The sequence below is a fragment of the Mauremys reevesii genome, linkage group 23, assembly GCF_016161935.1.
Source record: "Mauremys reevesii isolate NIE-2019 linkage group 23, ASM1616193v1, whole genome shotgun sequence".
In the NCBI taxonomy this organism is placed as follows: domain Eukaryota; kingdom Metazoa; phylum Chordata; order Testudines; family Geoemydidae; genus Mauremys; species Mauremys reevesii.
The window spans coordinates 16,283,805-16,305,790 of NC_052645.1; the positions used below are offsets into that span (position 1 = coordinate 16,283,805).

A 21,986-nucleotide genomic window follows, 5' to 3' on the forward strand; every position below is an offset into this window, starting at 1 on the left:
GCCATGCTTGCTATGAACTTGGCTTCTCATGAAGAGCTCCCTCTCCCCCACCCCATCCTCCGAGACCATGGCCCTCGTCAACTCAGCTCTGTACACGCCCAGGAAACTGCTCAAGGCCTGGGCCACACCCTCAACTCCTCATAGTGCAGAGACCTCTGGGACTATGGGACTCAGCCCTCCAGAGTCCCAGGACCCCAGAGCAGTGGGCATATCCCCTATTTCTCCAGACAGTAGTGAGCTTTCTTTGACACAGACCTAGCCTGAGCAATGAGGGCTCCCTTATCTCTCAGGAGCCCCGAACGATGCCAGCCGGCTCCTCGGTTTTCTTTCAGCCCCTCGGTCCATCTCCAGTCCCTCGCACGAGACACCATCTGCCTCATTTCTGGGGGAAGAAGCCTCCCCCCACAATGGATCCTCCCCGCTGCCGTCTCCAGCCAGAGGCCTGTAGCGTTCTCCTCTCTCCGCGGCGAGTCTTGTGGGCAGGTTCAGGTTTTCCCAGGCTCGTCCCTTTTGTGCGGTAGCCGCGCCGGGAGATCTGCAAGGGGTTCTCAATGCACGCTGTCAGCTGCTCCGTTGTTTTGTACCCTAGTTGTGGAGGCCACATTTGCACGTGACAGGAATGATCTCCACGGGGTGGGGCCACCGAGCCCAGCTGGCTGGAGCCTTTCCTCTCCCCTGCCAGGTGGAGCTGCTCTCCCTTGACCACTGCAGCAGGGCCCTATTAGAGATGGGCTCGGCAGCCCTGGGAACACACAGCAGCATCTGAGAAGTAAGGACGCCAGGAGACGCATCCTCCTGTTGCTGGCAGTCGCCATGGAAACCATTCGCCTCTGTTTCTGAAATCAGTTGGTCTCTCTCTTGGTTTTTTTTTTTTATCTGCAGACCTGCTCTTCCCCACAAAAGCTCCTCTCTCCCCAGGGCATGTTGTGTCCACCCTGACCTGGGCACGATCCTCTCCCTGCCAAGGAAATGCTGAGCTACCCGCTGCCCTCCTAGCCTCCCCTCCTGCCGGCAGCATTTCAGTTCGGGGTTGGTTCCCCCTCACTCCCCGTCCTGCTCATCCCGTTGGATCTTGTGTCCCTAGACCCAGCATGGCGCCTCCTGGGCAGGACCGAGCCCTGCCTGGACTCTCGGCTCAAACCAAGATCTTGGCCAATCCACCTTCACATGTTAAAGACCAGCCCCCACCAGGCGGAAATTCCTGAATAGGGGGCTGGGCTGGTATGGCTGCAGCAAGGTGCCACGGTTAGAATACGTCCTGGTACGGAGCTGTCTCCTTCAAACCTGGAATCCCAGCATCCTACCAGTAGGGCTTTAAGGGGCAGGCCTGGAAGAGGAGACTGAAACGTGACTTAGACCAAATACGTTCGTGCACCCAGACTTTCCTGCTGCTGGCGGTGCTGTCTCCATCACACCCCAGGCTGAGGGGGTCCCTGGCACAGCCCGGCACAAGTGCCAATGATCTTATCCAAACCTCACTCCCCTGGGACAGTGCGGATTTCCCTGCATGGCCCCTCTTTGTTCTGTGAGTCGTCAAGGTGGCTCAGGATCCATCTCTCTGTAGCCAAAGGATGCTGCATTTATTAGTATCAGCCCAGCTTTGTGGGTGAGCAGGACGCTTTACAGATCAGTGGAATATGACAGGCCCCAGCATTGAACAGGCTCCAAGAACATGATTCATGGGTGCTGAGCACCCACAACTCTCTCTGACCTCCAGGGTGCTTGGTGCATGTCAGGATCACACGCTAAATTCCCCCTAACTCACTGAAGGACAGCAGTAGGGCAGAGCCGGTGTTAGCCCACTGGGGCCCTAAGCAGGAATATTCCCTCCCAGTATTAAAACAGGCAAATATTAAAAAGTGAAGGGGGGGGGCCTTTGAGCTGCTCAGGGGCCTAGGCAGTTGCTTAGGCAATGCTCGCACTACAGACCTTACAGCTGAACCACTACAGCTGCGCAGCTGTAGAGTCATCTAGTCCGGTCCCCTGCACTCATGGCACGACTCAGTATTATCTGGACCATCCCTGACAGGTGTTTGTCCTACCTGCTCTTAAAAATCCCCAATGATGGAGATTCCACCACCTCCCCAGGCAATTTATTACAGTGCTTCACCACCCTGACAGTGAGGAAGTTTTTCCGAATGTCCAACCTAAACTGCCCTTGCTGCAATTTAAGCTCATTGCTTCTTGTCCTATCCTCAGAGGTTAAAGAGAACAATTCTTCTCCCTCCTCCTTGTAACAACCTTTTATGTACTTGACATAGTGCTGTCCGCACACCAGCGCTTCTGTCGGTGAAACTTGTGTCGGTCGGGGGTGTGGGTATGTGTGTGGTTTTTTCACACTCCTGACCGACAAAAGTTTTACCGACAAAAGTGCTAGTGTAGACATAGCCTTAGTCCTCTTATGTCTAGTGCCGGCTCTGCACAAGAGGAAGGGTGGATTGTTATTCATTCCTCACTAGACCCCTGGCCAGGACTCTGGGGCAACACCCCTGAGACTCCATCCGAGACTTTATGCTGCACCCAGTGCATGAGGGGACAGGACGTTGGGCACATGCACAGGAATGATCAATGAAGTTCAGTCATCTATCTTGCTAGCAAGGCTCAGTGACTTGGTATAAGGAGCTGCCTGTAAGTCGGGCCACAGGTGGGCTCCATGTTAGCCCCTCCTTGGATTATTTAATGCCTTGTACCTGGAATGCAGGCCAAGGTGAGGGCAGTGCTGCTGGCTCAGGTGGCGATAGGGAGGCGGCCTGGCATGCGGGGTCGGGAGGATGTTCAGGCATGGGGGGGCTGGGAGGAGTGAAAGCGTGGAGCCTCCCCCAGGCCAGGAGAGGCACAAGGCGAGCAGACAGAATGTCAGGGACCCCCCTGGGGCTGCTTTTGGCAGAGCTAAGGGAGATGTCCGCTCCCCACGGCCACTCAGCAGCGCTTTGGGGCTGGGTGGCACGGGATGCTGCAGTGGGGCGGGCGCAACAACCAGGTGTGGTGCAGCTGGCAGGAATCAGCTGCAGAAGAGCTCGGTGTGGGCTCGAAAGCTCGTCTCCCCCCCCGCCCAAGTTGGTCCAACGAAAGGTATTTCCTCCCCCACCTTTCATCCCTATAACATCCTGGGACCTGCATCTCTTCCCCATCCCAATCCCACCATGCCCTTATCCGGGAGAAGACAGAGCACAGGAGACCCCATGTCAGCCTGGGAGCAATCGCCCCCCTGCTCAGCGCCCCGCGAGGCCAAGCGCCCCACGCCCCCGAGCACAGCGGGCAGGAGTCAGCCCCGCAGGCAGGCAGCCTGGGATCACGTTCCTAGCCCCACCTGTAGCAGGCTCTGCTGACTGACACTCCCCTCTCCCAATCAGCCTGGCAGCAGAACCAATCCGGCTCCTCCCTTCGGAGCGGGGCGGTGCGGGGCACATACTGATACAAGCCAGAAGGAGAAGCAGCTCCCAGGCAGATCAGGTGGGGGAAAGCGGGGCTCTCTGGAGTGCATGGGCAGGGAGCTTCCTCCTTCTCCTGAGACATCGCACCTGGGGCTGGCACCTCGCTGGGCCAGAGAGACGACGGCAGCTTCACCTGCATCCCAGGCCACCTCCAAGGTAAGAGGCACCTGGGAGAGTGAAAAATGCTCCAGGGACTCCTGCAGCCCCAGTGGCTTTAGGGGACAAAAGGGGTTTGGTAGAAATAAAATGGAGGTTTAGCAATAGCTGATGATCACACAATGTGTTGTGATTAAGGGGGGGGGGCAGTGGGTCTGCTCAGCCAGCTGGCCCTGTCATGTGGCCTGCTCTGCTCACCCCCTCTTCTGACCCAGAGCCCCTTGCTGAGTGAGCTGTGTCTGGGGCACCCCAGGAGCTGGTCCCAGCCAGGTGTTGTACTAGTGGCATCTATTGCAAGGTGGGTGTGTAAGTTAGTTGCTTCTCCTGAGGGAGCAGAGAGGCTGGGACTCTGGTTCCTTGGCTAACGTGCCCTATAGGCTTCATCTCAGAGCTTGCCCTGTGCTGGCATCAACCCAGAACTCTTGCTGCTCCTTCTGCAAAGTTTCCCACAGCTCTGGCAGTGGGTTTGGTGAGTGCGGTGCCTGATCTAAAATCCCAGTGTGGCTGGCAGGCATGGGGAGCCCTGCCTTTGGGAAATGACAGATGGGCTGGCTCTCAGGAGCTGCATTAAGCCCAGGGGAGCCTCCAAACCCAACCTCAGTCAAAGACCCTTAAGGTCTTTGGGGAGACACATGCACAGACACCCGTCTCTACCCCATCCCTTTGTTTGCCTCCAGCTACCAGGTTTGTGCAGTGCAGCGCAGCAAGGACCGTGTCGTGCTGCAGATCCCAGCAGCGTGATTTTACGAGTGTGTGTGGGGGAGGTGGGCTGGGGGGAGGGACTGTAAGGGTTGTTTTAATTTAAGCTTCATTGTATTGGGGGGCAGTAAGGGGATCATTCCTGCACATAACTAGCACATGTGCACATGCTAGTATAATTCTTATATGTACCAAAGCTTTAGATTCTCTCCCCAATCATAAAAGCAGCCATCTTGTCATTGCTGGCTGGAAGGCCCTGGTTTGGGAGGGGATCTCAGTGAGTCCCCTGAGTAATGATTTGGGTAAGAGGTATTGTAAGTGGTGACATTGCTATTCTGGAGGCCAGTGTCTCCAAAAAAACAGTCTGCAATCCAGCGTCCCATGTTCGGTCACAACAACAAGCCAGTTCCCCAGGGCTTCAACCCACCAGGGTGCTGGCCACAGTGGGGTTTTTTTTTCCTTCCCCTGTTCCCCACTGCCTGCAGCAGGTACCGCGAGCTGCACACAGGCAGCAGGTCACAGGGAGACTTGTTTCATTGAGATTCTGTTATCTTTTGACCAATCAGAACTCTGGAGGCATGTGGGGTGGGTTCTCCTTATCTTGGAGAACCTTCAGAAAGTGCCATTGCACGACCGATAACGAACAACGCAACACACGCTCTAGCCCCCGGAATGAAGGAGCCCTTCCCAAACTCCACCATGTGCCCGCATCTGTGGATTGCACACGGTGTAATGTGTGTGTCTAGGCACGCACAGTGCTGATTGGTGCACACGCACCAGGCAGACTGGCCACACAATGGAACATACACGACACACAGTCTCTTACAATTCTGGGTCTTGCATCAAGCTGTTGCTATGGTTCTTTAACTGTTTGTGCAGCAGCTTGGGTGGGGCCACGATCAATAATTCTACAGCTCCTTTCATCCCGCACAGTCCCACAAGCAACCATGAACGTCTCCACTTAATCCCTTGTTCCACTGCTCAAGATGTAACTTCCTGCCTCTGGGGTTCGCTCCCCTTCCCTGTACAAAATGGAATTGTCCCAGCCCAGGAAGCCTTTTTATTATCTGGCTCTTAAAATGACTCCTGAAGTGTGAACTAGATTGCATCAAATGGCAGCCTCAGAAATGTGGCTTTAGTGTCCCTTCTCTATGCATTCCCGTCTTGTGTGTGTATGCGTACACACACACACACACACACACCACTTGTACACTCCCTTCTGCGCACACAATGGATATGAGTGCACAACCTGAATATGCATGTTCCTTATGTGTATGTAACCTGGCTAGCTATATTACATACCCAGGTGGTGTTGCACTCCTTACAGACCTACACATGAAATGTTTTCCTGCCTGCCCAAACCCATAGGACTGAGCACACTCTGCTAACGCCTGTCACTGCTTTCTGCTGCTCCCAAAGTGCTGGCTCAGCTCCTGCTGAATAGGGGCCATGCAAATACCGCCCGTACCCTGCGGCATTCCTCACAATAGGTCTCACTGTTCTGTTATGCAAAGTGTGCCTGCTCCAGCCAACATGGGAACCTCCCTGAGCATCTACTGGGAAGGATTGTCCTTCCTGTCTCTCACACTGGAGGGGATCCCTCAAGCCCAGCCGTCTCCCTTCCCTTGAACCCACCTGCCCTGCAATTCTTCTGCCTTTGTTCACAGCAATGGCTCTTGCACCAGGAAAATCCTGACTGCTTTAGGAGCAGAAGAGTTAATTCTCTCTCTGTAGCAGAGCTGCCTGTGCCTAGACTTAATCAGGAACTTGTGGTGATCTGCAGAGGGACACAGTCCCACTAAACGGAAGGAAGGGGGGACTCCAGGAGGCTGTCTGAGCCCCACAATCAGAGGGGCTGGAGGAGCAGAACAGCTGTATCCAAGGCCTTTCTCTGACGTTCAGAATCATAAATCTCTGCAGCAAGATGGAAAACACAGAGAATGGAGAATTTCCATGCACCATGAGAGTCCAAGAGAATAACTCCTGCGCTCTGGCTTCCTGCGTCTAGCGAATACACTTGCACCACATCTTTCAGCCCACAGCACTCTGCAGGTTTAAACTGATTTACTGGCTGTAGCTTGGGATCCTGTCACTTGGCTGCTGAAATGCAGCCACTTCTGGGGTGGAGCATAGCTACTGTGAAACAGCATAATTGCACCACAGTTTAGAAGGAAAACTGAGGCAGGGAAGCATCTTCCCATTTTGTAGCTGGGGGAATTGGGGGCATGGAGAGGTGATGTGACTTGCTCAAGGCAGCATGGCTGGAACTAGCACTGCAGTGTTCCTGGCTCCCAGATTTGTGCTCTGGCCACTGCTCTCAATTAGAGCTGCAGGGAGAATTAGAAGTGGGAAGAAAGGAATTGACTGAAGTCCGGTTTCAGCCAAGGCATGAACTCTCTCGCGCTCTCTCTCTCTCGCACCCCCCTCCATCTCCTCCCACCCCCCAAAGAGGCTGTACAATCTTTAATAGCAACAAGGAATTGGGACCTTGTTTTGCAAACAGCATGTGAAAAGTGGCATCTCTAGCAGCAGCAGCACCAAGCTGGGATCAGGGCTGGCTCCAGGGGTTTTGCCGCCCCAAGCAGCAAAAAAAGCTGCAATCGCGATCTGCGGCAATTCAGCGGAAGGTCCTTTGCTCCGAGCGGGAGCGAGTGACCCTCTGCCAAATTGCTGCCGAATACCTGGACGTGCCGTCCCAAGCACCTGCTTGCTAAGCTGGTGCCTGGAGCTGGCCCTGGCTGCGGTACGGCGCCAGTGTTGGCTCAGAAGAATCCTCATCAGCACGTCCTGCACTCTGGTGTTCCTGAGAGATCTCCCATCCAAGTGGTACTGGCCCAGGCCAGTCCAGTTTAGCACATGGGACCCTGTTAGATCCCAGACCCAGGTCTGCAGGCTCGTTAGGCTTTCTGGAGAAGAGATGCACTCCCTGTGGCAGTGGCTGTGACCCCTTGTTGTGAAATGGAGCTGGACTGTGAGGTGGTCATGCAAGTTTTTAGGAAGACAGGTCTGTGAGCATGCAGCAGGGCCTCTCACATTTTCCTGCTCTGAACTTCTCCGGCTGAGTCTTGGAGTAAGAGTGGAGTGGGGATGGGGACACAGGGAGCTTCCCCTTGGCATGGACTCTTTTTTTCTCTCTGACACTGCTGGTGCTGGCCATGGAGTGGGTGAAATCGAGCATTGCAGCACTTAATCTCATTCATCAGGACCAAAAGATCCATCCCTTTAACATATGGGGCAGGCAGCCCTGAAGTGAAAGGTGCAGACAGCTTTATGTGAGGGACCCAAAGATCTCAAAAGCCAAGTCTCAGGGGATGAGCACTGGTGGGAGATGTAGAGGGAACCTGATTTTTTTTTTGCTTTGACCTCCCAGGTGGGACCACTAGCCATGATTTCTTCCCCCCCCCCCCTCTTCCCTAGAAGAGGATGATTTAATCTTGTGGGTGTTTTTTCCCTCCCTGAAGCACAAAGGTCTGTGGAAGTAAAAGGCACAGGGGGAAGAGTTGGCTGGTAGCTTCGGGGATGCTGCTACTGTTGGCAACCATCTCTCCACAGTGGAGCTGTCGCCATGGCAACCTCCTCAGCACCAGCTCCTATATGTACCAGAGTAATGAGGAGATTGTCCCTGCCCCCCTTCAGCGTGAGCACAAACAGACCTGGGGGAAGGGGAGTGAAGGGGGTGGCTCGGCCTCTGTCCCCTTGCAGCTGCGCCTCCCTATGCCTGAGACGGACCAGGAATTTGGGCAGTGTCTGCTCCACTTAGGCCTGGAGACAGTCTATTTGCGGGGGGAGAGTGTAGAGGTGGTGGGTTTTGGGGGAGGCAAAGCTGCATTGACATGCTTCTCCATTGCATGTGTCAGGGAAGGAGCAAATGTGTTGCTTCTGCACTGGGTGAAGTTGCAGGGGTGGGAAGTCACTGAGGGGGGGGAAGTCCCCCAAAAATCAGGAGGGGAAATAGACAGGAAAGAGACCCAAGCTAGGGCAAGGCCAGGTTCTTCATGATGCTAAGTGCCCTCAGCTCCCGTTGAGGTCTGTGGCAGTTGAGACCCTCGGCTCGGGGATGCCGAGAAGGATTGGGATGGGTGCAGTTTGTGAGTGAGACTGGCTGCAACTGTTCTGGAGTGTGGCAGGCGGGGGCCATCGGGGAGTGGGGGAGCTCCAGGAAAGCAAAGCTGGGAATTCCCAAATGGGGGTTCTTGAAACGTCCGAACTCCGCTTAAAGATCCTTCTGCTCTGTCTAAGCAAAATGTCTGTGGCAGAGCAGGAGCCCCAAGGCTGTGGCATTGTTCTAACCCGTTCATGCAGTAACGGTGGGGAGTTGGGTGCCAGGCAGGATACGAACCCCAAACTCCACCCGCAGAGTGGGGAGAGCAGTAACTGAGTGGCTTGGTGCATTTAGGCCCTGAGGGAGAGCTCCCCCCAGAGGAGATAAGGGAATCTGCATCATCCGGTGTCCTGAGTGGGTCCCTGTCACTAGCAGCAGGTCTCATTCAACCAGTAACTCTCTGGGATCAGCTCTGAGCTTGGAGATGAAATGTTAGTGCCAAGCATGCAGTGGCTGGTGTTCTGCCTTCTGTTCCCAGATGGTGCCGCAGCGTCCCGTAATAAAATCCCCATGTCTTCATTTCCCCATCCCCCCCACCATCTCAACCTCTGGCCCACGTGTGTTGGAGCAAAATCCACCTCGGCTGAGAAACCTGCTGAGGTTCAAGGGGTGACTTAAAGACACAGGCTGGGCAGAGCTTACGCTCTTCCAGGAGCCTGCTTCTCCCCCTCCAGCAGTTCTCCACCGGCTTCATCGGGAGAGAGTGATAAGCAGAGAGTGGGTGGGTTGAGCTAGGCAGCTGTTGTGAGTTGAGGGGTGAACTTGGCTTAGTGTAATTGGGAACTTCTCTTGTTCAGCAATGGGGCAATCCCTGTGTCATACTTGGGGGGGCATCTGAAATCAAAGGACCCAGGGACATCTCCTCTCCCAGGCCCTGACCTCGCTGAAGGTTAAACTTGCAGATCTAGACGCCTACATTTATTGTCTCCGATTGCTCAACACCAAAAATCACTGGAGGAGAACACCGCAGCAGGGGACTAGATGCCTGACACACCTTCTCTTGTGCAGAGTGGGACGGTCCCTCTGCCAGCCAGCTCTGCTTACAGGGCGAGTTCTCTTCCTGCATGCCTGATTGCACGGTATCCAGGACAGAGACATTAACAGCCGTACCAAGAGACTAGACAACTGGCCTGTGATCCCAAACGAGGTTGGCTCAGCCTCTGATCTTCACTGAAATCAATAGCAAAACTTCTATTGATGGCCCTGAGGCACTTATCAGCTCAGTCGCTTCTGTAGACAGACGGTTGCAGGTTCAAGTCCCACCCTGTGACTTGGGCTTGAAACTAATAGAGACTCAGGAAGGCGCTGTGCTGCTGAGGTCTGTGCTAGGAAGGAGCATCATTTATTTGTGAGCATTTTGAGACTGTCGTCAGTGACAGTCTCTGTCTTCTCTTGGGGCAAGGAACAAGATGTCCTAGGTTTCCCAGGACAGTACAGGAAGTGGCTGGCATGGAGGGGGAGACAGAGGAGTGCCAAAGCAGATGTCTGTAAATCACTGGCACTTAAAGTGCCATATTTTGGAAGATGCATCAAACTGAGATCTGGGCTTGTCTGTTGTTCTGGTCTGTCTCCTGGTGAACTTAAACATCCAATTTTCTTTATTTTTTTTTTTTTGAGCGTACAAGGTAACACCAGTGTCCTCTGGCCAACCATCTGCCATTTGATTAAACAGCAAATAACGACCCAGGCTGCGTGGGAGCGATTGCTGAAAACTAGGCAGATTGTTTCTTTGCCTAGGCAGTCCCTGACTTGCCAGGATTGTGCTTCTCTGTGCATTGCCGTGGGAGAGCCTGGGCATGAAAGGAGCTGCGTGAAAGCAAGTGCTATTTTATAAAGAGCTGACTGATGCAGACAGGCAAATGTCAGAGCTGCCCCAGCAGCAACTTTGAAATCATGACCTCCACCGTACTGCAGCCCAATGCAACACGCTTGCTAAATGTCGCCCTCTGCTGGTTAGAGCACAAAGGATGAGAGCCTACTACTACTTGTTCATGGATTTACTCCCTTTTCGCTCAATTGGTAGAGGTATCTGCTTTAGAATTGAAAGTCTTGAGCTCTGTCTTGGGACCTATGTCTGGGGTGGTTGTGACCTCTTTGGAGCACCTGTACCCTCTCCTCTGCTTCCTAGCTAACCTCCCACAGTGGGAATTTGGCATCCATCGCTGGAATTCATTAGACACTGGTTCCCCGCTCAGGAATTCATCACCGTAAATACTTTTGCTGTTATATTGCACCTGTCATAAGAATCTCAAAGCATTTTCCAGGCACTCATTAAGACTAACAGTGCTCCACTTGGAGAGGTATAACAGCTGTTCTATAGATGGGGGGAAACTGAGGCACAAAGGCTGAGCTGTGAATTGCCTGAGCTTGCAGAGCAATGCAGTCTCACGAATAGCAGTCAGAAATCATGCCTCCCTGCTCTGACCACAGCAACAGCACCAGATTATTATCTGTAGCTACTCAAATATTTTCCTGCAGCCTCTTTGTTCCCCGAACCCTTCCCTCTGGATCTAGTCTATTGACACTTGCATCAGGAGGAAAAAGCAGCCAGCCTTGTGTGGAGAAGGGGTGTGTGTTCTGGGTGGGGCGATGTCTCAAATTCCTCCCTATATCAGTGCTGGCAACACTCCACTATCTGGAATTCTTAGATGTGGCCAGGTGCACGCCTATTGGGCTAAAAGGTGGATTGGTTTGTCTGAGCAAAGTAATGGGGGGGGGAAGACCCTCAGGATTGCCAAACCCAAACATTCAAAAATCACAAACTTTTGGCTTAAAAAATTACAAGATTTTTCTCTAAACTTAGGCTTCTGTTTCTTTGCCTGCTTGGTTCCGAGCTTCTTGGGCTACACTCAAATGACACTTTTCAAGCTCTTCCTCTGTCTCCATGAGGGCTAGAAATGTACTTTCTAAAAAACCAGAGATTCTTCTATACTCACGGGACTGCAGGCACCAGGGCTTCATCTTCAACCTCAAATATCAGGAGTCTCCCAATAAACCCAGGAGAGAGTCTTCTCAGCTGCTCCTGAAGCCTATTTTACACTGTGGTAGGTGCCGTGAGACAGAGTCACTGGGTCCTGAGGTTTTACTGGCCATGAGGGCAGGCGCCGATGACTGGTAGGTGGGGTGTTGGCCAAGGTCTGTCTCATGGTGTCCAGACAAGACTTGAAAGTGAGCGATGTCAGATGGTGCTCCTGGGATCAGCTGAGTCTCTCCTCTGTAGGAGCCTGGTTGGCCCTAGTCACAAATGCTACTGCAAGTGTTGTCGGTTAAGTCCCAAAGAGACATGGCTAGTATGGAAACATCCATGCCGCAAACAACCCCACTGAATGGTGGGGAGGGCAGGCAGATCTTCTCGGGGCTTTGTGTGAGAGGTGGCTACACATTCGTCAGTCACAGGCTTTTTCCAGTAGCGTTTCTATCTCCTCTGAAATGTTGGTAATGTTGATACTTGATGCTTCCAAGACCTTTGACAATGTCAGTGTTCTGTACAAAGCTTAACTAGCGAACCCTCCCTTACACGCCCATGAGGCTGGTCAGCAGGATTACCCTCATTTTGCAGAGAGGGAGTGGGGGAAACTGAGGCATGGAGATGAAGTGACGCGTCAGTGGCACAGTTGGGAAGGGAGCCCAGGAATTCCTGTCTCTCAGCCCTCTCCCTAACACTGCCAGTACTTCCACGTCTAGGAACTGTGCTGTTCTTTCCAGAGTCTGTGATGGGGAAACACAACAGTAAGCTGGCCCCCGAGATGCTGGACGACCTGGTGAGAAGCACAGAGTTCAGTGAGCAAGAGCTAAAGCAGTGGTACAAGGGCTTCCTGAAAGACTGTCCCACCGGCATCCTCAACCTGGATGAATTCCAGCAGCTCTACATCAAGGTACAGGGGAGGGAGGAATATGGTCAGTGCTGGGTGGATGGGGGCAGGCGCTGAGTGAGCTGCTGGGAAAAGTGGGGCTATAGCTGTTTAAAGGGCTGCATTTGGTAACTAGCTGAGACAACGAACGCCCCTGGGTGAAGGGAGTGATACAACAGCCAGAGGTCCAAGAGCACCACTGAACTGCCCCGTTCACTGTTGGTGCTGTCTGGACTCTGACGTCTCAGCAGAGCTTTATGGTTCGGGTGAAACTGGGACTCGCTGCTGGCCGTGGCTGGCTCAGCACAGCCTGAGGGATGGATTGTTCTTGCAAAGCTCTTGTAGATCTCCCTCTGCTAGCAGGATCCTGGGCTGGAGCCACAGAACCCCGACCGTGCTCTAAGCTACCGAATGTCCGATTGTTCCTTCCGAGTCCAATCGGAGCAAGACTGTAACACCCCCAAAAACCTCTATCTGCACGCTGAGACATGCCCTGAATGTGTCTCCTCAAGTATGTGATTGCCCTGGTGTTTTCCCACACCCCTTTCTCTGCAGTGATAAAGTGGCCATATTTAGACTTCAGATTCCCTTAAACTTTAGATAAGCCTCTTACTATAGTGGGGGGTGGTGAGGGGAGGTAAAGAAATCCTCTAAAGTTCTTGCCTCCAGCCAGGCCTTCACAGATTTGTGCCTAGAATCAAACAGGTCCAAATCTTACTCCTTTTCTCCCCTGGCTGTTATGTCTAAGTTGATGCCCTCTCTCGCTCTCTATTAGAAATACTGATTCTGTGTGTATCCGTCTCTAAGCAGCAATGAATCCCGTATGCTCCCTTGCACCACAGGTCCTCTGTCTCTCTAGATCTCTTGCTAGCCTCTTCTCGCCCTGCAGTTTTTCCCATATGGAGATGCTTCCAAGTTTGCCCAGCACGCCTTCCGCACGTTTGATAAGAACGGGGATGGGACGATCGACTTCCGGGAGTTCATCTGTGCCCTGTCCGTCACCTCCAGGGGAAGCTTTGAGCAGAAGCTGAACTGGGCCTTTGAGATGTACGACCTAGACGGAGACGGGAAGATAACCCGCTTGGAGATGCTAGAAATAATTGAGGTATTGGAATGCCCTGGCCTCTCTGCCACGGTGAAGACAGTGGGGTCAAAGATGCTGCAGTGGGCTGGTTCTGATCATCAGCCCCAGCACTGATGGGAGGCTGGAGAGCGGGACCAAGCGACTAGACTAGAAGCCCCTTCAAAAAAATTGCAGCTCACAAGTGTCCAAACTCAAAAATGACTCCAGTGTAAACCAAGCCCCAAACCATAGGTAATAAAGACCCTTGGCCCCTAGTGGTAAATCCATCTCCCCCAGAGCATTGGCCCTTCCTATGTCCCTCCCAAGAGCTAAGTCCCCATGCTCGATCACAGAATCACCTCTGGCAATGAAGGCCCTGCCTCGGGTGCAGACTGGGCCCTGAAGCCATGCAGGGCCGGATCTGCTGGTGCTAATTGATGCAGCTCTATGCTGATTGGAATGGTACCGGGTTACGTCAGCAGATGGCCTGGCCCACAGGCACTGCAGCAGGGAAAGAGAGACCGGCAGGTGGGTATGTCTACTCCGCAGCCTAGGGCATAACTTTTGGCACAGGTGGAGCTACCTGCACCAGCACACTGCAAAATAGCTGTGTAGCCATGGCTACACAAGGGGTGGTCCAGGGTAGCCACCGGATACAGTCACCCCGGTCCCCTGGCATGTACTTTACTTTGTAAGCGCACTGGCTCAGTCCAAGCTAGTGCCGGTGTAGCTACTCGAGCTGGAAGTTACCCGTGGCCGCATGGATCTAGCCAGGGGGTGTCTCTATGCTGCAGTCAGTGAGGTGTGACTGCAGCGTGTGTCGACCCACCTGAGCTACATGGAAGCTCGCTCAAGGAACAGCAGCAGCAGGGGTGGGGGCCGTTCTGGTAGGTGGGCAGGCAGGGCTTCAGGTGACAGGGTGACTTGTAGCACAGGTAGGCCTACCCTTTAATCCAGGTAGCATGGCTAATAGTAGCCATGTGGCTATGGCGGCCTGGGCTAGCTCCCTGTGCCGTGCTATTGTTACTCGTGCTAGCTGGATTAAAGCTAACATGGGTACACCTGTCTGTTCTACAGCCACCCCTTCACTTGCTGTGTGGATCCGCTCAGCCCTGCCCTGGCTAGCGTGGTGTTACCGCGGTGCAGAAGGGGCCCTCCTGGGTACTTCACCTCTCTTCCCTCTGTCCTTCATGCTTCAGGCCATTTACAAGATGGTGGGGACGGTCATCATGATGAGAATGAACCAGGACGGGCTGACGCCCCAGCAGCGGGTTGACAAGATCTTCACCAAGATGGACAAGGACAAGGATGACCAGATCACCCTGGAGGAGTTCAAGGAAGCTGCCAAGAGCGACCCCTCTATTGTCCTCCTCCTGCAGTGTGACATGCAGAAATAGAGGTTTCCCCGCAGACTCCAGCTGGACTGCCCAAGGCCGCGTGCCCCAGCATACCGGTTCCCGCCCTCCCTGCCACCTTGCACCCAGCCCCTGCTTCCCAGAGCTGTGCACTCAGCTGCCTGGGGCAGAGTTCGTTCTGCTTGCAGCCTTCCACTTCCTAACCTCTACATCCCACTCCGAGTGCCCCCGAAGGGACTGCCTGAGCCACGTGCCATGTTAGAACCCTCTGAACAACTCCCACCCACCCCCTCTAACCCCACAGCCCATCCCTTATGGATCCATCCTGGGATCGTGCTGCCAGGAGCGCATCTGCTCTTCTTTTCCCCCCCTAGCCTCCAATACCAGCTTAAGCCTCCTCAGTACTTAAATCCCCCCACCCCAGACCCCTGAAGTGGCCTGTCCAAGGCAGTGTTCACCCCATAACTGACATCAAGCCTTCTGGCTCCCCCAAAATGCTGCTTTCTCATCCCTAGTTCACTGGTTTCAAACAGCCCAGCTGGGGTTGTAGGAACTGGAATCCCCCGCCCCCATTTAAACCTGATTCCTGGTGATGCCCCAAACTAGCCTGTTGCCGTACTCCTTGCTGCCAGTCCTGACCGTCTCTTCCCTCCCCCACATGATGTACCCCAGTCCTCCATACCCTGGGCCCCAGTCCTTAGCCTCACAAGAGAGTTGCTGTCCTGCCGTCTCAGCCTCTCCCTTCACTGCTGTCAGCAGCCAGCGGTGGTTGTAGGGCTCCCATAGCTGAGGCACTTGCAGCGTTGTGTGACGTTTAGAAAGAACGGATTCTGCTGCCTCCTACCATATGGTGCAGCTGTAAAACCCCAGAGTGCCGCGTTCTGTCTGGCTAACGAGGAGCATTGCGGAGCCAGCAGCTTTGGGGTTCAGATGCGTTTTCATGCACCCCTCTTTTCATCTTGAAATTAATCTATATTTAAACTGCCCCCTCTGCTCCCCAGGCCAACCAGAAATCAAAGCAACCCTCGAATGCAGGCGTTCAGTGGGCTAAGGAAGGAGCTATTGGTGCTGTAGGCTCCCGTCAGAGGCAGCCCGGGAGTCGAGCCATTGCACAGCTAATCTCCAGAGTCCCTTTTCCTGTTGCCCTGGCGTGTTGGGGCTGGTCCTGTGTTCAAATGGCTCTTGTCTGCCTGGGTCCGAGGGAGGCCAGAGCTGAGGAGACGTCTCGCTGTTAACATGAACACCCACTACGACACTTAGTGCAGGTTCATGGAAGCGAGTTCCTTGTGATTTGGGTGCGGTGGGTTTGTCGTTAATAGTAAGTACAGGCTTTAGTCCTCTGCTGTGGGTGGAGTACAGAGATTCTGCCTGTTGGTGGCATTGCTAGAGGTGGGTATTTTCTGGCTTAATCTCCTTGTGGCAGGAAGAGTCTAGGCCAGTCTAACTTAGCTGGAAGAGACTGACTTGATTTCTGTTTTGAGTCCTGGGTGTCGCATCTGTTCCCAAGCGCAGCAGGGCGGAGGGACAACCCGCAGCGCAGGACAGAGTGCCATGCATTGCTCAGCACTCGCGTGACCTTTGCACCTGGGTAGCAGTGTTGACTCTCTGCAGCAGCAACCCATCTGGAGAGGGTATAAGGTGAGGGGTGGGTTGAGGGGAAAGATAGAGGGGGCTTTCTGGAGCTGGGGGACAACAGCACAGCAGTGATGGGGTGAAATGTGATGAGAGTCTGGGTCAGGGATGGTGGTGGAGGGTACGCACGCGCGGATTGTGGGAGTGACATGGGGAGCAGCAGAACAGCTGGGATCAGGTGGTGGTTGTGGTCTCCACGAGGACCTATCCAGCCAGGGGGGTTGCTTCACAGAGTAGGTTTGAGGGCCTGGGAGTGATTTCATGAGAGACATTTTTTAACTGCATCTCCCCTCCCCAGCCTGCCGCCTCTGCCCTTCTCCAACCCCAGGACAGTTGTTTGTTCACAGATGTGTATCTAGTCTGCTCATTGTGGTTTTGATTATTGTAATAACTGTTAGGAAGCCGTGGAGTTGTCTATATATTTTTTTAACTGAAAAATAAAATGTGTCCCACAAGGGTTTCCACGGAGCAGTTATTGGTGATGCCGGGGCAGCGTAACCGCCTCTAGGTCACCCATTCGCCTGCTGCAGTAATAACCAGCATCAGCTTGGTTTCTCCCGCGGCTTTTGCTTCTCAATAGTTGACAAAATTCTGACAACTGCACTGGGCTCCAGCCTGTTGTCCATTCCTGCCGCTGCTGTGCATGCTGGGATGGGCCGTTCCACCTGGAGCGAGACTGATGAAGGATTTGTGGAAAGGGCCAGACCCCAGGATGTTACGTGACTCCTCCTAGAATCATGGTTGGGTTCTTCCAGCCCCAGGAGTTACCCCAGCTACAGGCCTGAGGTGAGGAGTTAACAGAGGTGAGAATCCTTAACTCCATCTGAGAGGAGAGGTGGGTTGATGTGGGCAGCAAGAGATTTCTTGCTAGACACCCCCCAAAGAACTCGTCCAATGTCCTGAGTGATTAGCTTGGGTCACCAGGCTCTTCAGATATCCCGGGGACCTGCACATCCTGGCCTGGGAAGCTACCTTAGATAAAGCTGCTGGGCTCACCCCTGCCCTGTGAGTAAGGTTAGTGGCAGCTGAGTGAAAGGGGACAGTCTCTTCCCTCAGGCAACTTCACCCAGTTTGTTTGCTTTGGGAGTCAGCATGTGGATACCCTGAATGGAGGGGTTGAAATGCCCCTGAAAACTGAGCAAACATTCACAACCCTGCCCCCGTCCTGGCTTTATCTCCGTCCCAGCCAAAGCATCACCCTGGCTTTGCCTGGCTGTTGATGAACCTGGTTTCCACTCTCTGGCAGAGCCCTGCCTCGTGCCTGCCAGAAGCCGAATGTAGGGCCAGATCCTGCCCCTTGCTTGGTGGGCGTAGAGCCCCGTCCCCAAAGGGGATGTCTGTAAAAACCCCCTTCCCTGAGGGTCAGCGCTCAGGGCCATTGACCCGGGCTCAGGCTTTGGGGCTAAATGTTGCAGTGTAGACAGCTGAGCTTGGGCTGAGGCCCATCCCCCTTGTGGGGTGCCAGAGGCTTGGGCTGGAGCCTAGTGTCTGCACTGCAATGTTTAGCCCCAAGCCCTGTGACCTCCAGCCTTTGCTGTGCTGTCCCAGGGGTCCTTTGCTGCAGTGTAGCTGGACCTAAAGGGACTTCTGGGGAGCCAGCTGCTTCAGGGCGTGCTCCAGGGGGGCTGATCCCCCACCCCCCGAGCAGGGGGAGTGCAGGGCTTGGACAGCACCTAGCCCAAAGGGCCCCTCAGGCCCTACTGTAATTAACATGATTAACAATTAAGGGCTGGGCTGTTGCTGCAGAATCCGAAATTCATAGATCCACTGCTCCAGCCCTCTGGGCAGGGGGGTGAGGTGGGCACAGGGGCTGTTAACATCACTGTAGCCATGGGTTGCTGTGCATCTCTCGGCAGATGCTCGGGGGGGCTTGAAGTGGGGTGTGTGTGTGTGGGGGGGGGGGAGGAATTGTATTCCCCTGCACAAAGCCCATTCACTCACCCCTTACAAAGGGGGGGGGGAGGTGGAGAACCTTGAGTTAGGGCTGCAAGGCCCAAAGAACCAGTCTCTTTCCCCTCTTTTCCTCACCCCCCCCCCCCACACAGCTGGCTTAGTGCTGGTGCAGGCCAGTTTCTTGGGCAGTTGCGTGGGGCTGGTTTCACAGCCCGGAGCATGTGCAGAACGAGGCCGAGCGGGCCCATTACCCTGCTTTCTGCTCCAGTGAGCTCGGCAGGAGTGTTTGGGAGAGGGATGGTGATGGCCCAAAGGCCATTCGGTCAACTATTAAATTCCTTAAAGGAAAAATGAGCAGCACACCAGAGACACGGGGTGGGGGGTGTTAAAATAAGGTCTCAATGAGCTTTGGAATGGAAGTCGTCCTGGGCCCTGCTGTAGCACCATTGCCCGACAGTCAGTCTGCTCGTCACATTTTAATTGTACAAACTGAAGCACAGGGCCCGTGGGCGTTGCCTAAAACCAGAGCGTGAAGCGGCGGCAGAGCTGGGCCTAGATCCCAGCAGTCGATCGGCATTTCCTCGCGGTGTCCCCTCTGCTCCATGTGTGTGAGCACCGCGGGCAGAACTGTCCCAGAGCTGCAGCTTGATTATGTATCTATCTTCCTAATGCTGGATTCTGCCTTGGCCTCAGAGGCTCCCAAACTCTGCAGCACTAGGAGCTGTCCTGGCAGCTTGCGGCCTCCCCCAAGTGCCACACCCCCATGCCCATATGCCATGTTCACAATGGGTACAGCTTGTACCAAGTGATCACAAAGCTAGTTTGTGATTAACGTCAGTGCCTGGGCTCTGCTTTGCACCGCTCCGTCACCCAGAAAGGAAGCTGTGTCGGGCTGGAATGCGACGTGAGCTCTGGGTTAGCCTGGGCGAGCGATGCAAGCAGCCCTTCGCCTCTACCTGCCCCTGGCTCTTGCTTTTCTATTTATCAACAAGGAATCCCCTTCCTAAGCTGAAGATCCTAGAAAATGAGGAGATGCAAGAAGCAATAACAAACCAGTGCAACGTGGGAAAATTCTTGCGTTTTATATTTGTTCCTCTCACGAGCAGTGCAGGGATGGGACCAGATGTGTCCCCAAATCCCTTGCTGTGAGGGGATGGCGCAGCATCCTCCAGCAGGAAGCTGTTTTGATGACCTCTTATGATCAGCTATTCCAAGAGGCCAGGGTACTACTACCACCTCCATATTCTGTTTCAGATGCCAGGGTTCTTGAATAGAAAAGAATGAGGTAGATGTAGTTCCTCCACTCGCGTATACCACCTGGCACAACAGCAGAGCCCGAGAGCAGCCATCACCTTGGTTCCCATGATGATTATTGCAGTAGTGCCTAGGGCCCACCTGAGAATGGAGTCCCATGGTGTTTGTAGAGTACCTCTTACAGGCTGCGAGAGTCCCTGCCCGCAAGATTTTACAGTCTGATCCCAGGGCTGTAGCGTGACTTCCCATGCCCAATCCCTCCTCTCCCAGTCAATTTCTCCATGTAGACAATCCCTGAAACAGCTATTCCAGAATAGCTCCCTGTGTGGACACTACTCTGGAACGTGTCACTTGAGTCTGGAATAATTAGTGTTACTCTAAAGCAGAGTAATCCATTGTGGAATAAAATCCCCTTTATTCTGGGATCGAGCATCCACACAAGGAACTACTGCAAGTAGTCTGTTCCACGGTGGCTATTCTGGTCAGTTTCCCCATGCGGCCAAGCCCGCTACAGCTTTAACTCCTGCTCCTTCACCCTGCCGCAGCAGTGCTCCTGTCACGCAGACTGTGCGAGGGAGCTGGCAGGGATAAGAAACCGCAACAGTGTCCCACGCAGGAGAACCCAGCTCAGTTTTTCCAGCCCTGGCCTTGCTCCCTTCACTGACTTTCTCTGTAAAAGAAGGGCCGGGGCAAAGGCTCCCTGCTGCCCACCCCCAAAACTGGGCATGAGTTACTCTAGAGGATAGAGGGAATGCAATTCTCATGGGAGACGGCAGTTGTCTAGTATAAATTGGGAGTTGCGACCGCATCAGGCAAGGTCAAAGGAAGGGCAGGCTGACGTGTGCTCCTGCGTTTCTCTTCGCAAGGAATTGATGACTGATGTGATCGGAGACAGTGCTGACTGCAGCCCAAGAAACCGCTGAAGGGCCCGGTCAAAGGAGCCCCAGCAGGTTGCCGCTAGTGTGCGGCTGGCAGGACCTGGCTCAAAATATCTAACGAAGGGGATGACTGGGCAGGTGGGAGTGGTGGAAGCCTCACATGCCTCTGGGAGGTAGGTGAGTATCAGCCCCATTTCACACATGGCAAAACTGAGGCCCAGGGAGATTAACGGCCTTGCCTGAGGTGAAGCAGGGAGGCAGTGGCAGAGTTGGGATGCGACCCCCAGCAGCCCTGACTCCCTGCTCTAACCACTTAACTGTGCTTTCTTCCTGAAAGGAAACGCAAACCTGGAGCAAGGCCCCAGGGCGCCGGGGGGTAAATGCACCGAGCCTCCTGATGGGACCAGCATGTTTTAACCACCCCCCGTGGAAGGAACCTCTCTGTCGTATGCCGCTCAGTAACTAGACCTGCTTGTGGGGCTCTCGTTCCACTAGAGGGCAGTGGAACATCCAGAAACAGAGGGAGTTTTCTGAGTCATGCTGCCAGGTGTCCTGCAGCCCACTCCTCTCAGGCTGGGCCGCTTTCTCGCTTTGTCATTCCCTTTCGCTCTCCTCCGCCTCCGGTTTTTAGCTTGCAATGAATTGAGGGCTCATGGGAGTTGTCAGACAGTTCTGGGCCCAGAGGTGGTGCCAGTCCCCCCCACCCGCAGTCAGGAAGGGCCTGCAGCACGAGCGTTCTGCTCAGACGCTGCTGAGCTTGCTAGGAAGGCGCTGGTTGTCATTTGGCCCCTGGGAACTGGCTGGAGCCCCAGCAAACTCATCTCCCATGGGGGCTACCAGACTGTCACTGCACGGTACCAACATCCAGTCATTGCTAACCTGGGCTGGATGAGAACAGTGCTCTTGTATGTACAGCTCCTAGCGCAACGGGGCCTGGACTATACCTGGGGCTCCTAGGCACGACTACAACATAAATAGCTATGATAACAGGGGGAGGCTCCATTGCTCATTGGTGAGCCATCTCCTACTTCTGCGGTTCCCTGTTTTTTCCTCCTCCTTTTCAGTCTCCTCCTCTTGGCTGCCTCATTCTTCCTTATATTTTGATCTCTTCTTCCCCACACACCTCCATCGCAAGCTTGTTAAGATAACGACCGAGCCCCGGTTGCTAGGGAACTCTTGTCGTATTAGCATCCTAAAAGACTTTTAATTTTTTTAATAATAAAAAGGGTCCTGGCACGTCTTCAGCAGCAAAGTGCCCCCAGGATTCCCCGCAGTGTGGGTGCTCAGCCTCACTTGGAAGCGCGGAGGCAGGATGACTTGACAAACCCTGCTCTCTCCCCGGCTGGCACTGCCTTTTGTGCTCCGTTCCAACAGCATGGGCGGCGCTGTGCGACGAAGGGCCTGATCCTGAGAGGGGCTGAGGAGCTGCAGCTGCCGTAGGTGGTGGAAGCAGTCAGCGCTTGGCGGGGTTCAGGCCCAAAGAGTCGCTGCCCCAACGTGTTTACCATCTAAAGAGAGAGACAGACGAACCGGGGCTACGGTGGCATTTTTCAGGAACTCTCCAGTTATTGCACTGGCAGTAGGACGGCTGGCAGCCCTAGTGTAGATGGGGCTCAGGCGCCTTTCCCACTGTCTCCTAGAAGACAGGAGTTAAATCAGTTGTTTTCAA

At 54.1% G+C, this 21,986-nt stretch overlaps 1 protein-coding gene across 1 annotated transcript; it reads left to right on the forward strand.

The window, feature by feature from the left end:
- The first annotated feature begins 3,414 nt into the window (after window positions 1–3,414).
- Window positions 3,415–15,227, forward strand: HPCAL4 (hippocalcin like 4). Its single transcript, XM_039511459.1, has 4 exons — window positions 3,415–3,590; window positions 12,097–12,266; window positions 13,132–13,347; window positions 14,505–15,227. The coding sequence occupies exons 2-4, from the start codon at window positions 12,105–12,107 to the stop codon at window positions 14,700–14,702; spliced, it is 576 nt and encodes a 191-aa protein (XP_039367393.1). The 5' UTR covers window positions 3,415–3,590; window positions 12,097–12,104; the 3' UTR covers window positions 14,703–15,227.
- Window positions 15,228–21,986: the final 6,759 nt, after the last annotated feature.

Bases quoted from the DNA above. Each gene is read 5' to 3' on its own strand.
- HPCAL4 (XM_039511459.1), top strand. From the start codon at position 12,105: ATGGGGAAACACAACAGTAAGCTGGCCCCCGAGATGCTGGACGACCTG. The intron at 12,267-13,131 runs GTACAGGGGAGG...CTCGCCCTGCAG, and splicing joins TCCAGCAGCTCTACATCAAG to TTTTTCCCATATGGAGATGC. The intron at 13,348-14,504 runs GTATTGGAATGC...TTCATGCTTCAG, and splicing joins AGATGCTAGAAATAATTGAG to GCCATTTACAAGATGGTGGG.